Here is a 17,269-nt window from a genome sequence, read left to right on the forward strand (position 1 = left end):
AACGTGCTCGTTGATTATTGTATGTCAAGCAAGTACGTTTGACCCTCCATTTACCACATTTGATGCACTCTATGTATGCGCGTTGATCAATGTTTGCATATGTGAATTAAAGCCTAAATTAAATCTGTTCATTATATTGTGATTGATTGTGTGGAATTTGTAGAGACAGAAATATCTCAGGTTTCATTAAAAATATCTTTATTTGGGTTTCAAAAATGAATGAAAGTCTCATCAACATGAAGGCAGTGGTGTAAAGTATTTGAGTAAATCTAATTAGTTACTGTACTTAAGTATATTTTTGGCTACTTTGTATTTTCACTGAGCATTGAAGATATTAGCAACTTTTACTCTCTACTTGACTACATTTTTGAATATGTAAATGTACTTTTTACTCAAATACATTTGTGATGAGTAATGCAATTACTTTTTGCATGGCACCTAACTTTTTCTGCAGCACGTTATTTCTACTACAAAAGAAGTGATATCGCCATCTACAGGGCATTGAAGGTACTATATTTTGTGTGTGTTACCCTTACCCAAACTTGTCAAAAAAGGCTATTTTACGTGAATGTGAGTCCATTAAAAGGCAGTTCTGAATCGCAGGGGTGTGATTTAGGAGCTATACTGTCTCGTCTATACTGACGAGACCTTTTTGAAGGAAACTGGTTTAATTATGGCGTTTTTGTGCACTTGAGCTTAACTGAGACTTGAGAGTTTGTAGACGTTTAAGAGGCTGTTGTGTCGACCTTGATTTATTCCAATATTGAGGTGTTCAGTTTTATTTTGATTTCAGAAAATAAACATGATCGCTCTTCTCGCAAATCAAATCTTATTTTTACTGGCGTGTCTCCTAGGTGTTGAGGACTAGTGCATCTTTGAGCCTACATACAGTATGAGTAAAAGTCTTAGAGTATCTGATTTTAAAGGTACTTAAGACTTTTACTCAAGTCATATTGGAATTGGAGGTGGGTAATTGAGGGTGAGTAAAAACCCTTTAAACATTTCTTAAACTTAGCATAGCTCTCATATAAATAAAAATAATACAAGTGATGATGGTCTACAAAATTCAATATAAAACTGCATCTGTCTTAAACTCTCTGTTAGTCAGCTATTGTTGACTAATGTGGAAAATGTACCAGCTCTGCTTTGGATGGAGCAGTTTAGCTCATATATCAATGAAAGTCAGAGAAGAGACATTAGCTAAAGCTGCGACTAATGGAGACAAAAGAACCCCTGGGACTCATGGAAGCAGATTTCTGAGAAAACCAAAACAAAAATCTGCTTTTCTTGTGTGGATGACATAAAATTATGTCATTATAAATTATGTAGTGAAAGGCTGAATATTTTGATATTGGTTGGGAAATACACCAAAAGCTAAATCGCTCTTTTGAGACACTTACCGTACAAGCATATTTTTTTAATATGTAACGCCATTAAGGCTCTGAATTATAACACCAATGATTCATAAGTATGACAGCAACTTTAGCTTTATTGTGCTAGCAAAACACCCTTTCACCTTATATTCATTCATATTTACCAGTCTAAATGTGTTCTCTCCACAGCTAATAACATGTTGAATATTTAATTTTTATATTCTAGACTTCATGAAATACACAAGTAGTCACAGCATCAATAAACCAATCATATTTCGTAGAATGAAAATGATATATTGACTAAATGAACTCAACAAACCTTGCCTCATCCTGTGCTAGACAAAAGTATGGTAATTATTAAAGAGCAAAGTAACCCAGATCCAGAAATGGCTCTCTAAGAGCTGAGGATACAGTTCGGGGCATCAGGTTCAGTTTTATTGCTGTGGTGGCAGAGGAAACCTCAGGACAACTGAACACAAGCGACTCGTCCTGGAAAAGTCTAAATCGGGGTAAATCTTAAGGAGTCATGGCAAAGACCTTAAGAAACATGAAGAAACTCTTAGAAATTAAATAATAATGGTGACATAAAACAAATTTTGTAGGCCTAGATGAAAGAAAAATCAAATAAAAATGCTTGTTGATCTTTGCATATTAATTTGCCTGAATTAAAAACTTTCACTTTTGAGAAATAATTTGAACGTCAATTAATATCAAAAACCTGCTGTTCCAAAACCTAGTGAGTTTGGCTTGCTGCCTACATAAGCCTTCTAAAGCAGCATTATAACTGAAACCTCATAAAACCTCCTAATTGCCGCTGTAATTAAAGCACTTAATAATTTTAAATGCTCTACATAGGCAGCAATTTGTATGTGTACCACAAAAACATCATTCCTCACATAAGTTTTAATTTACACTGCTTCCAGTCTGATGTTAGCATATTGTTAAGCTAATAATGGGATACGCTAATAAAAAGAAATATTGCAAATATTGAGCGAAATTGCAGCTTTAATGAAACTATGTATTTCTGTACTTTTTCAGTTTTTAATTAAATGTATTTAGAGTCAAAATTTATGTCATATTGAGTAAAAAAAAAAAATAAAATAATAAAAATACTGTGGTTGTGTCAATTTTTCTGGTAAATTTGTGTGACCAACTTGATGCAACCTGATGCAAAATCTGCAAGCGGAAATATTTCACCCTCACAAGAAATTCCAGATTGTCTAGATTGCTATTGAAAAGATTGGATTTTGCCTGCGATCATTCGCTGAACATCGGTAAATGTTCCCAAACCTTTAGAAATTGTTTAAATGTCTAGGTAGGTAGCTCACTGGGCTTTGTAATAAAAATACCGTGTTTATATAAAATTTAAAGCAAATCTCCATCAGCAAGCCTAAAGAAGCACTATACGCTCAGTATTGCAGTCAGAGGTTTGAGAGTGCTGACTGAATGATTCATCAGTGATTTATCACAACAGTACATCAGTAACAGACAAGCACAGTCTCCTGCAGGGCACTGCCTAAAACAAGCTGAGAGCATGTGCAGAAGTGTGACTCAAAATGATGTTGCATTTGAGCATGAACTGTGGAAAATGCCACCCTCTCTTCAGTCTGATTGCTGTCTGGGGGGGGGGGGAGAAATGTGTGATGCAGAGACTGAGAATCTCAGATCTGATATAATGAGAGAAAAAAAGCCCAGAATATTTTTGTAGTCACATTTTTCTCCAAGGTCTTAAACAAAGGTATCATGACTGCAGATGTACTTCAAAGGGCAGCAACAATACAAATACAGACAAATCCAAATACAAAAACAAATCCTATTATTAAAGGAGCTATAATATTAAAATCAATCAGAGAATCATTGAGAGTGCACTGGAATAGAATAGAATAGAATAGAATAGAATAGAATAGAATAGAATAGGTAAACAGAACCCTAGTAATAAAATCATATTATTAATGGAGCTATTCTATCAAAAGCAACAAGAGACTCATTAGGAGCACTCTGGAATAGAATAGAATAGAATAGAATAGAATAGAATAGAATAGAATAGAATAGGTAAACAGAACCTTTAGTAATAAAATCATATTATTAATGGAGCTATACTATCAAAGGCAACCAGAGACTCATTAGGAGTACACTGGAATAGAATAGAATAGAATAGAATAGAATAGAATAGAATAGAATAGAATAGAATAGAATAGAATAGAACAGAACCTTTAGTAATAAAATCATATTATTAATGGAGCTATACTATCAAAGGCAACCAGAGACTCATTAGGAGTACACTGGAATAGAATAGAATAGAATAGAATAGAATAGAATAGAACCTTTAGTAATAAAATCATATTATTAATGGAGCTATACTATTAAAAGCAACCAGAGACTTATTAGGAGTACACTGGAATAGAACAGAACAGAATAGAATAGAATAGAATAGAATAGAATAGAATAGAATAGAATAGAATAGAATAGGTAATCCGAACCCTAGTAATAAAATCCTATTATTAAAGGAGCTATACTATCAAAAGCAACCAGAGACTCATTAATACACTGGACTGGACTAGACTAGAAATGTAAAGATTAGACTAAAGGTTTGGTCACATTTACCACTGTTCTGTAAATTTTCACAAGCTAAATTCAGTCATTTCAATTGGAATCGTACATTTCACAACAGATTCAAGTTGGTCACACTTTTTCAGCGCACTGACCAACAGAAAGCTGCTTGGCTTCTGTGTGAGCTGTGCTTCATGCACTGCTTCACTATTGACAATGGTCAGTGGACCTTTTTTGCCCATGAAATTTCACTGAAATTTTGATAATGTGAAGACACAACATTATATTGCAATGTAATATATAACTAAATCATTGTGAGAAAGGAAAGGGTACAGCTATTGATTTGTTCAGCCTGTTGGTGACCAATCTCATGTGTGACCAGTGAACTGGAGGAAAATGAGTGTCGGAGAGGTGTCAGAGTGTTTCCAGGCTAGCCGTCATCCTCTTTAAGACGTGAGTGGAACGGAGAGAGAGAGAGAGAGAGAGAGAGAGAGAGAGACAGAGAGAGAAAGCACGGCATCCAGTCACATCTGATCTTGCAGCATGTCAGACATGGTTAGGGAGTCATGGAACAGAACAGTCTTCAGTTAAACAGCCCTGGAAGAGCCTGTTAACATGAACACTCACTGGGTGGGGTGTACACAAATACACACACTCTCATTTTGACCGACTGCTAATTTAACCACTGACATCTAGACAGTTGCAGTCAAATCAGATTATATGAAAACCGTATTTGTTCTTTGAAACAGTCCCGTAGAAAGCTGTGCTGCAGATACTGGCAAAGTTCACAATGAGAGATTCTTAGCTATAGAATAGTATGACAATAACATCACACAATGTCAAATTACAAAAAGCGTGCCTAATAGTGTGCTGCAGGATGATGTATTTTTGTAGGCCAAAACCTGGAAACAAGTTAGCATATTAGCACTTCTGGTTCCATCGTCCTGAAGTCAATGGGTTTTTGAATGGGTTTTTGGTCAAATGCCTGAAATGAGGTCTGTGGTGAACACAAGCACAAGATATTTTCATGTTTTATTCTATTACATAAAATACATTAGTAATGTGAATTTGTTTTAAAGCTTTTACTTGTATTGAAAAAGGTGGTTGCTAACAAGTGGCTAAATGAAATTACAGAGGTTATTAAACGTCATCACGCCAAACAGAAATAGTCTAATTAGTCTGCTTTCACAGCCTCATTGTCTTTATAATTGTGCTCTTGCAAACTATTTTGTCAAGGGAACCAAGATGATGCAGCACTCTATTTGTCTTTGTATGGCTTATACTTGTTTTTAAGCAACCATAGGGCTTCAAAAGTATTTGAGACAGTTCTTTGAACACCAATGTGCCACAATGCTAAGTAGCACGCACGCACACACACACACACACACACACACACACATATACATATATATATATATATATACACGTTGAACGTTATATTGATGTGGCATAACAGCTGAGCGGCTCTGCATTTACTGTCGGGGTTGTGGAGGAGGAAACTCCAGCTATCATGGCCGCTATTCCAGTCTCGTCCCGTCATGGCCGCCATTCCAGAGTCTCGTCCCGTCATGTCCACCATTTCAGAATCTCGTCCTGTCATGGCTACCATTCCAGAGTCTCGCCCCGTCATAGCCGCCATTCCAGAGTCTCACCCCGTCATGGCCGCCATTCTAGAGTCTTCAGCCAAGATGGCCACCATTCCAGAGTCCTGAGCCAAGATGGCCACCACACCAGAACCTTCAGCCATCACGGCTGCTACACCAGAGCTTCCAGCCTTCACAGACACTATGCCAGAGTCTCCAGCCTTCATGGGTGCCTCGCCGGAGTCTTCAGCCGTCATGGACTCCATATAAGGATTCCTAGTCATCATGAGCGTTGCGCATGAAGCCATTAAGGCAACCCCTAGGCATTTGAGACTGGCTTCAAGTCTGCAGGAAACACCGCTGATGTCAGTGCGAGCAGCTGGTATCTTTACTCTATGGTATCTCTATGGATGTCATCCCAGAGTTTGTGCCCTGTGAGCTCTGAACTTCCTGTCTGCCCCGATGCGACCACTGAGGCCGTTCCTGAACTTCCTGTTTGCCTCCACATGACCAAAGAGGTCGTTCCCGAACTGCCAGTCTGCCCTTAAATGAATATATAGGGCCAACTTGGAACATCCTGCTGGTTCCTCTATGATAATCAAGGATGCCCTTGAGCTCCCTGCCTGTTCTGACCTGGCCCTTGTGGCCAACGTTAACGTTAACCTCTTTTTGTTTGTTTCACTTTTCCAGTTTCACCAGATCTACTGTGGTGGTCGTCTGCTCCGCCATGGGGGTCTTCAAGCCCTTCTGCGCTGCTGTGGTGGTCACCTGCTCTGCCATGGGGGTCTCCAGCATCGCTGAGGTGGTCTTCAGCCTTTCCTGCCCAGCCCGTGCCACCCTGGCCGCCTGCTCTGCCTGCTACGCCCGGCCACTTTTATTGCCTGCTCTGCCCTGGCCACTTGCCTGGCCTGCTCCGCTCTGGCCACCTGCACTGTCTGCTCCGGCCTCCTGCACTACCTTCGTCTCCAGTCCTTCCTCAACTCCATGGACCTGGCCCTCCAACCCGCCCCCGAGTCCACTTCCGCTCCATCACTCTCCTGGACCTCTTGTTTATAGAAGCATCTGGAAGCCGCTCCTTTGAGGGTGGGGCTATGTCATGATCCTGGTTTTGTGTCTTTTGTTTTGTAAGCACTTTTATGTTGAAGTGTATTCTTAGTTCCCATTGTTTCTGTGTTCACTTCCTGTTTTTGGTTCCTGTTTTGCCTTGTACCTTGTTTGTCGCTATAGTTACCCTCATTAGTTCCCTTGACATCAAATCACCAACACCTGTCTCTTGTCAGCCCCTTGTTAACCTGTCTATTTTAACCTCTGTGCTTCAGTTGTTGTTTGTCAGTCATTGCTCCTGTATATGTGTTCCTGCCATTGCTCTCCTGCCTGCTCTTTGTGGATTACTCTTGTTTTTGGATTATCTGTGTTTGTTTTTGTTATTAAACGTTTGTGCTTGCATTTGGATTCTCGCTCCGTCTCATGCCTGCTCACGTTACAGGTAATGTGTGTATAAACAAAAAAAACTACAGTATAACTAATAAAAAGCTTAAAAAAAAAAAAAAAAAAAAAAAAAAAAAAAAGAAAGCAGTTAAATGGATAGTTCACCCTCAAGTTGTCCCAAACATGTATGATTTTTATTTATTTATTTATTTATTTATTTATTTATTTATTTTCTGCATGCTGAACACAAAAGAAAATATTTTAAAGAATATTGGTAACCAAACAGTTGATGGGCCCCATTGACTTCATACAGATTTGGAATAACTTTAGAGGAAGTAAATGATGACAGAATTTTTTATTTTTGGGTGGAACTATCCCTTTAAGTTAGTAGTTAGTTATTTGGTTAGTTAAAACATTACATTGTATTTGAGCATTGGTTCAACTGCAAGCTATAGTGGTGAATTCGCCCCTAAAACATGTTAAATGTTTGAAAAAAATCATTGTTTTGCTTTATTACGTGTGTACATGTATTTGTACACTCTTTCTCTCTTTCTGTCTCTCAGAGGTCACAGTCAGCCTCCCTACCATCAAGCTTTTCAGTTCTTCCTGATCTTCAGCCGTCTCCTGTCACCGTGGCTACACTGTTGCCTAGTTACTGCTCTCTGAGGCATGTCATCGTGTAATTACCTGAGTATCGAATGGCCCAAAAATAGGCAGCAGTCATGGCTCTGAGAAATACCAGCAATGACACACACACTCACTCACAAACCTCTCTGATTCATTCCACCGTGAGCCAGTGACAATGCACACAAAAGCAAAGTAAAGAAGAGATAACAAAACGAGGGAATATTTGCATTACCCATCATTCAAAGATGACCTTTGAGGACACAGAGATTATTTCTACAGTAATCTTTTTTGGATGATTTTCTCATTTATGCAACAAAAACAAATCCATGTTTTTCTATATTTAAATATCATCAGATCTACAGCATATCTGTTACAATGGCTCATACGTAGGGGGTTGAACAAACACTTGAAGTATTAAACTTCTAAATGTATAACTAATCCTGCACCGTTTGTGCTACAGACATGAATAATACCTCAAATCATGTGGCTGTTTCAGGAGAGATGTACTATTACTTTTCAAAATGAACACACTTATGATTTTTGCTTGGTAGATGATAACCATACTATATCTGTGGTCCTTAATATGAATTTGGGAACAGGATTTTTTTTTAAACTTGGCCAGTAAGCAAGCTATGCAAGCTTGTTTCCCCCATGAAATAAAAAAAAAAAAAAAAAAAAAAAATTATAAAAAATGTTTCTCAGAACTGTGAGATATAAGTTTATATCAATTGCGATTTATAATGTCAGAATTGAGAGATATAAACTCTAAACGGCCATGTGGTACAAGTTGTAGAAAATTACGAGTTTACACATTGTAATTACAAGTTCTACAAGCATGTGAAGGCTTTTTACAGTTCAGAATCGTTATGGTAATTATGAAATGGCGTAAACGCTCTTATAGTTCCTGTTTCCTCAGTTCCCTAGGTTACTATTATTATTTTTTACTATTATTATTTAGCCCACCTGTGTCTTTAGTTCCTCATTCACCCAATATACATCTACCCCTGTGGTTCTCTTTAGTTTGTCAGTTATTGACTTTATTTTACTAAAGCTGTTTTGCTGCTCTTCCCCTTGGATAATTATCTTCTTCTTTTAGGATTATCTTCTAGTTTTATTTAATAAAAGTTTTACACTTACAGTAAGTCCTCGACTCAACCAAAGTCAACAACTCAAAAGATAAGTAATTTCACTCGGCGGCCATCTTTGAAAGTGCAGCTCTCATCTCTTTGAATGGGGAAACATCAGTTCTCCAAAGCTGTTCACCAAATTTACGATTAAATTTCATATTTGAAATGAAAATCTGACAACTGTTTAAAAGATGGTTTACGTTAAAATAGCATTAAAAAAAGCTTATTTTTCAGACTAGACATTGCGCATGTGCAGTCCTAAGCGCAAGTCTTACAACATTGACTGTTTTTATAGCAATCAGAGCTTCTAACAGCAGCGATGTGATGACGATTGCCAATTGGCTCTTTTATTTAGAATGCATGACTTACTCCGCCATACTGTCTGTTGCACTTTCTCCCATTCATAATAATGTGATTGCACCACCTTTCTATATATATAGTCTTTGACCCAACTCTTCCCTACTGCACCGTGACAACTGTGCTGCAATAATATAAATGATTTAATCATTTGTCCTGTCCTCCTCTCTTGGTATACTGTCTAACTGTATGATATTGTGTTACTACTTCTGAAAGAATCTATAGATCACACTCTGCAGTCCATAAGAACCAGACCCTCCCCCATCCGCATATGCTGATCCAATGCCAATCCCTGCTCACTCCATTTAATGAACTAACAGAGTCAATAAAATATATAAAGACAGCCTTCAGAAGCGCCCTGCATAAAAGACAGAGAATGTGAAATTGCTTGCTACTTATTGTGTAAGCTGTATGTAACAGACATAAAAATGTGCGCATACACACAGTACAGTGGGTTAATGATAGAGAATCTTTATAGATAATAAGGAGTGGAATTTTAAGGAATTTATAAGCTCTGGTTCCTTAATTCCATTAACAGTTGTTTTATCACTTTTGAGGAAGCACCTTGTCTGCAATATTTGTCCTTACTAAAAAATTACTAAAATTACTAAATAATAATAATAATAATAATAATAAAATACTATGTTTGGTAATATGTTCTAAAATGCACACTGTCCTATATATAAAAAAAAAAAAAAAAAAATTAATTCATTAATTTCATCGATTTAAGTTAAATTAAGTTAAACTGACAGCTTATAGAAGAACCAGCTCAAGTGAGCAGGATATATTAAAATGTAGTGCATGGATTTGGCAGGCATGTATTCGTGGGCAGCCGGTCTCTCGAAGGATGTGTGGAGCCCTCCCTAGCTCTAAAGCTTCAAATACTTTGAATGTTGCGATCCTATCGGGCTTATGATAGCTACCTGAATCGTAACAAAGGACTGTTTGCCAGAGGAGGACTGGCCCCCCGACTAAGCCTGGTTTCTCCCAAGGTTTTTTTCTCCATTTTAACACCTATTTGCCACTTGTTTGCCACCTGATGTCACCTGTTGGAGTTTGGGTTCCTTGCCGCTGTCGCCTTTGGCTTGCTTAGTTGGGGACACTTGACATTTGATATTCAACAGTGCTTTGCATCTGCATACATTGACAGCATTTTGTTTAAGAGCTGCTGTGCAGCCAAAATTATATACCATTTATCGCTGTAAAGCTAATTTGACACAATCTGCATTGTAAAAAGCACTATATAAATAAAGGTGACTTGACTTGACTTGACTTAAAGCGCCCCACAAATTTCCAACGTAAAATCTATGGTGAAAAATGAAACTGCAGATCGCTCTCATAGAGAGCCATTGGGGCAGATTTCTGGCTGCCCTGCTCATTTTCACATTAGGTCATATCACAGTATTATTTACTGCAATGCGAGCCACAGGAGGCTTGCGAGCCGCACAATGAGTAACATTGGTATATACATACATACATACATACACACACACACACACACACACACACACACACACCTCATGTAACATCTATTGTTTGTACCATCCACCATTGAAGGTTGAAAGCATCACGACCCTCACAGGAAATGAATAAAACACGTCAGAGATACAGTGTAGCCACACATTCACCCACAAACGCAGTTGATTTAGAGCAGTGCACCCTGTGTACCCAGCATACCCGTATTCCACCAGCCCTAAACAAATCAATTCACACCAACCAGCAGGAGCGGACAAACTCAAACCAATCAATCTGAATTAGAACTTCAAATACAGAGTATATGAGGTGACAACACTACTATCTGCTTTTGATTTGACATGCATATCCTCTCTGGCTTCAGTCAATTTGGATAAAGTTTACTCGATTTAATGTTGTAGAACGAAACAACAAAGCCACACACAGACCTGAATGACTACAGCATTTGCTTTTGAGGTTTGTAAAGACTTTTCTATTCCCTCAACACTCCTGGTTTTGAGTTTTATTTAAAATTCTGTCATGGTACACTGATGCTGTGCGCGAATCAGTATGGCCTAATTACAACTCCAGTGATTACTGCGAAGTTTAATTAGCGGAAAACAAGACATGGCACAATGAATTCCTCCCCAGATCCCCACCAGGTTCACACAGAATATCAGGACTTCTATTTTTCTCTCTCCCAAAAAACACAAGTCTCTAGTGTGTTTGTGTGCGAGTGTGTGTTTCTCTCCGTGCTTTGGGTCAGTTATTTTGAGTGGGTCTCCTGAGGACAGCAGCAAAGCTTATCCTTTACTGAACTTCCTGTTTAATTCTGACGTTAACCCATATGGACTGGAGTTCCACAGTAGTGGGGTACTGGATTCTTCTGTTACACAAACTGACAAGGTCTAACACACACTGTTTCCTGCATTATCCAAACCACCAGGATGGCGGTTAAGGAAACAAGGACTACAGCCAAGTTTAGCACCCTTTAACACTCAAACGCAGAAGGAAAACAGCTCACTGATGCCACCTTATGGACTATTAGAGCCATTGCAAAAGGGGGTTATAGGTTACCATGGTGTGAGGAAAGGAGAGAATATGTTACCTCTATTGCCACCACAACGAGGATCAGCTGAGTCTCTGATTCGGGGAAGTATGCATGCACTTGTGGGGACAAACCAATCAAGGCACAGTTGGTCACCACGGCGATAACACTCATTGTCTCGAATGCCAACTGCAAGAATAAAAAGCCCAAATGTTAGTTTTTTTTTTTTTTTTTTTTTAAATGTGTGTAACAGTGTTATTATTGTTAACTAAAACTTTAAAAATAATTTACGGTAATTGAAATATAGCTGAAATAAAACTAAAATATAAACATGAGATGAAAATCTTATACTTAAATTAAATAAATAGAAATACTAAAAAAAACCTAATAAAAATCATTAAGGCACATAACAAAATTGCTAAAAATGTAAACTAAAATTAAAGTGAAAACTGAAATTATAAAAATAAAAGAAAATTCAAAATATTTTACTATCAGTTTATAAATAAAACTAAAATAACACTGGTGTGTAAACTACAGCACTGTTTAAATATTGACTTGACTGCATGTTTCTCATGATCGTAAAGACATTTCAATCTAATAGCTTTAAATTCTTAAAATTATTTTTCATATGCATATAAGTGGACATTAGATATTAAGTATGAGTTTTGTTTGGTTTGATGATTTTTGGTCACTAAGAATGACACTATTTTCTTTTTAGAGCTGCTTTACAGTAGAATTGAACTCTGTTTGCATCATTAAATCATTATTTTCCTGTTTATCAATGTAAAGCTGCTTTGAAACTATCTGTATTGTATAAATCTCTATATAAATAAAGATGACTTGAATTGACTAATTCCCAGTGCCATTCCATAGATCTGTTGACTCCAAAATGTGGAAATAATACATATTATACTATAATAAATAGTGAATTTTGATTGATGTGATATCAGTGGTGAACAGTAACAAAGTTGGTCATATCTGTGTGAAAATAAGCCAAAATCCAGGAGAAATGATCTCTAGAGCTTGAGTGTGCGGTGGATTTTAATATTGACAAGCTATTAATAATGCAAAATTTCCTTGTTTTTAAAATATTGAATGGCATAGTTTGTTGTGGTTTTCACTTGTTTGAGCACACACTTTATCAGTCATATCAACTGATTGTGAAAGTTCTGATTTTTTATAATGTTTTACTTCCACATCATGTATATTCAATGTCTTGCTTCCACAAATCTTCCTTAAGATGATGGAACATATCAAATTTCAAATAAATAAGTGATGAGTTTTATATTTGATACTTCAGTAAATTAATACATTCAGTACTTTTGTACTTTTTACTGAAGTATATTACTTATATTAGTCCCACTTTATATTAGGTGGCCTTAACTACTATGTACTTACATTTAAGATTAATCATTTGATACCATGCACTTATTTTGTACATTCATGTTTTTACATTGTACTTATATTTAAAAAAAAAAAAAAAAAAAAACCTGAATGTAATTACATCTCTAATTAATTTCTGTCATTACATCTATAATTACACTGTTGACCCATCCCTTAGACCCTAACCGACCCTTAAACCCACCCATACCACCAAACCTGTCCCTAACCTTACCCGTATCCTACCTCAATAGCAGCAAAAGTGTTTTGCAATACATTATGAACACAATAAGAACATTGTACTTATTTTTTGATGTAAGTACATAGTAGTTAAGGCCACCTAATATAAAGTGGGACCCTTCTATTTTTTTACAGTAGTAGTATCTCATTAGGGCATTTGTGCTTTAACTCAAGTACATGATTTGTGTACTTTGTCCACTACTGAGTTATGCTCATATTCAAAAAAAAGTTCTACTTTAAATAAGTGCTGTTCTTTTGAACTTTTGGTGTCCTTTGGCCTTTCTGGACCTTGTTAGACAAGGTCAGTATTAACTACTGTTGTATGGAAAAGAGTTGCAGGAAGATATTCCACATTTGTTTGTGTTCCACAATCAAAACAACAGCATATGGAACAGAAGGGAATACAGGTCGTAAATAAGATCAAATAATGACAGAATTTAAATTTTTTGGATGAAGTGAATCATAGTGAATCAGAGTAAGACAAAAGCACATTTTGGAAGAAGGATTTTGAACAAAAAAGTTACATAGTGTACCTTTAAAGAATGAGTAGGTATGGCCCAATTTTTGACTGCTAATGTATATTTATAATAGCACTTTCTTTTCTGGATTTGATTTTAACACATACATCCAAAAGACAAATTCCATTATTATTATTATTATTATTATTATTATTATTATTATTATTATTATTATATGGGCTCTTATTGACCATTATAATATACTATTATTGAAGTTTGTCAGATTGTACTCGGCCTTTTATAGCACTGTACATTTTTTCTGTCTCTTAAGCCTTCTTTAAAGTACAGAAATGATCAACACTTCTGGATGTGAGACTTTCTCATGCAGTCTTCTCACCTGCCACACCCCGATGTTCGCGGCTGGTTCTGAGAAGGGACGCTTGAAAACATGGCACATCTTGAAGGCGTCAGAGTAAACCTCAGTGATGTTGTTCAGCACCACCAGCACAGCAGCCAGCGGATACACACAGGAGAACAGGCTCACATAGCCAAACAACAGGAACTGCTCAAGGTAGTCATCAAATGTGCCCTGATGATCAAAGATATTTTAGAGAGATTCAATTCTAAATGTCAAAGAGGGACAGAAAATGGTCACGTAAAACTAAATTATGACTGTTTTTGGTGCAAGAAACCAGTGGTGGACAGTAATAAAGTATTTTTACTTTGTTTCTGTACTTAAGTACATTTTTCAAGTATCAGTACTTTATCAGAGTATATTTATTTTTAGAAACTAACTTTTACTTCACTAAATTCCAAAGCATACTATCGTACTTTTTACTATACTTTATAAAAAACATGTCAATCCTTGTTATTTTGAACTGAAGAAATTGTTACTCGCTCAGAGATGCGAGAGCGGTGTCCGATTCAAGGTTCTTTTCAATCAATGATTTTTTTCAATTAAAGTAAATTTTTCAATCAGTAAATCTCACTGAGTGATTCAATGATTCATTTGTGAATTTGACCGATCCGATGGCATCTATTCCCGAATCAACACCTCATTGATTCAAATGAACCGGTCAGAGCTCCAGCAGAGGCGGCCTTTGCAATTCGGTTGTCCATCTTGTTAATTGAACTGTTGTATAAAATTAATAGGCTATCACATTTGCAATCGTGCTAATATTCGGGAAAACAGCACTCTATATCCTGTTATAAATATTAAAAAAAGAACTTATACAAGGACATTTTTGCCCCATACATCTTGATTTTTGGGGGGCGTTTTTATTAAATTTGGTGGCATTTTTGCCCTAAGCCCCTATTAATTTCCGTGATGGCGGGGAGTGGGGTTCTTTTTCGAGCTCATGCGGACAGAGGCCCCTTCTGTTGTGAGGCCTGTTTAAAGTGAAACGTAAAGCTCCAGTCTCTAGTTAACACTGAATTTACAAGTCACAAGAAAGAGCCAAGAACAGATCCTCTGAGCTTGAGTATGTGCACGACTGATAGCATGAAAAGGTACTAATACAGAATTTTAGGTTTTATTATTGTAAATGAAAATCATATTTAAGTCATGACTGTAAGTTGGTTCGGTTGTGAACAAAATCTGCTGTTAAAGGATGAGCAGTTTAAGCATTGTATGAAATGCTTGAATGTGGACATTACTGTCTGAACGGGGAAGGTTTTAGGTAAATATGTATATATGTGTGTGTATATTATATATATTTATTTATACATATATATTTATTTATACATACACACATACACATCCTAAGTGCTTGTTTACAAAATCCAAAATGATAATGGTTACTAGGGCCTACCAGATAGGTGTTCATTTCAGTTTCCAGCTGAACTTGTTCCAGCAGGGGGAGCTCTTTATCACCCATCAGCCTCCTCATCCTCTTATGTGCCTTCTTGTTCCTCCTCCTCTGCAGCCAGTATGGCAGGAAGGCCTCCATCACTTGATTCAGTATTTGTGAGGTTATGAGCAGGGTGGCCAAACTCTGATGATCCACACACACACAGGCAAGAGGCAAAGTTACTTCCATTTAAAACTATAATGCCCCTTTTAAATCATAGGTTATCAAGTCATTCAACTTCACTTGATTTATTGTTTGTCCATGCAGCTGAGCTCAGAAATACTCACCTGTCTCAGAAGCACCATATCTTGCATGACAAAGGCAATATAGAAGAGAGAGGCAAAGCAGTTTACGAAGTTAAACTGAAAACAAACAACAACAACAAAAAATTAAATAATTAAGACTAAATTTGCACTTTATAAATCTGCCTCTAATATAGGGTTCCCACACCTTTAACCCAAAGCATTTTCACTACTTTTCCTGTCGTTCATGATAAATGAATAAAGATTTTTAAATGTAATGATATAGAGATGACTTTTTAATATTTCCAGGCCTGAAAATCACACTTTTGAAAATTAGTGGGAACCCTATATTGCAGGCAGAAATATATTTACAAGAGGTAAAATATCAATGAATTAGTAAAATGTGCAGTTATAAGACTATGTGAAGTATAAAAACACACAAAAAAATTGAAAGCATACCACCAAAACCTTGAGCACGAGGTGGTTTTGATATGATGACTCCAATCTGTGGTTTTCTGAACAACAAAATACATGGAATGGGATTTACCTCCATGTTGGGAGGAAACAATTTAATTTCAAGAGTAATAAATAAATAAAACAATTAGAGTAAGGCATTAATAGCATTTATATGAAATTATGGCTAAGTCACACAGAAATATAATTTAGACCAGTGGTTTTCAACCAGGGGGGCCGGAGCACACGAGGAGGCATCAGCAAACTTCCAAGGAGGTAGCAGGATGACTTAAAAGTATTTAAATTAATAAATTGATTATATTAAAATAATATCTTTAAAATCTCTTATATATTAAAATAAACTCTAATCTAAATTGAAAAATGTTACATATAAACAAATAAAATTAAGTTAATTAACTAATTAATTAATTAATTAATTAATATTATTATTTTTAAACAAATAGCTTTTTCATAATTACAGCAACAAATTCTGGAAATGTCTTAACATACTGTATATGGAGGGGAGGGGGGCCTTCAAATACTGTGTTGGACAACAGGTGGACTTTGAGTCAAAAATGTTTAGACAGAAGTAAATTTTTAGTGATGTTCCTGGTAAAGACAATGTGGATGCTTGTTCCTGCTTCAAAATTCTAAATAAAAAGCAAATTGTGACTTTATAGCTAACAATTAAAAATATATTTCATGTAATTTTGACTACATTAACTGCTATACGTTCAGTTTTGCAACATGACTATATTTTGCAATAGCAAGATATGACTTCATATCTTGTAATAGCAACATATCTCACAGTGTGATTTTATTTCATATTTTAAATTTGGTCACTTATTTATTTATTTATTTTTTACAAAGATTACAAAATAGCGTTCAATTATTATTGAGCAAAGATACAAAAAAAAAAAAAAAAAAATCAATAAACTGAAAAGAAGATGAGATAACACTGTATTTCAATGGTCCACTTTAGACATTCTACTAACTATAAGTAACTACAAGTCAACTACTAGTCATTAGATTATTAGTTGACTGTCTGCTTAATACCTGCTAACACTTTATTGTGATGGTCCCCAACAGACATTCTACTGA

General features: G+C 36.2%; 1 protein-coding gene across 1 annotated transcript in view; it reads right to left on the bottom strand.

The window, feature by feature from the left end:
* ano10a (anoctamin 10a) overlaps positions 1-17,269 on the bottom strand; it is a 41,476-nt gene that overhangs the window by 12,744 nt on the left and 11,463 nt on the right. The window contains exons 8-12 of the mRNA XM_051864282.1: positions 16,175-16,230; positions 15,761-15,835; positions 15,435-15,617; positions 14,021-14,212; positions 11,606-11,734 (exon numbers count right to left, since the gene is read on the bottom strand). Coding sequence (XP_051720242.1) covers positions 11,606-11,734; positions 14,021-14,212; positions 15,435-15,617; positions 15,761-15,835; positions 16,175-16,230 — 635 coding nt within the window. The remainder of the gene's footprint in view (positions 1-11,605; positions 11,735-14,020; positions 14,213-15,434; positions 15,618-15,760; positions 15,836-16,174; positions 16,231-17,269) is intronic.

Source organism: Ctenopharyngodon idella, chromosome 16, assembly GCF_019924925.1.
Source record: "Ctenopharyngodon idella isolate HZGC_01 chromosome 16, HZGC01, whole genome shotgun sequence".
In the NCBI taxonomy this organism is placed as follows: Eukaryota; Metazoa; Chordata; class Actinopteri; order Cypriniformes; family Xenocyprididae; genus Ctenopharyngodon; species Ctenopharyngodon idella.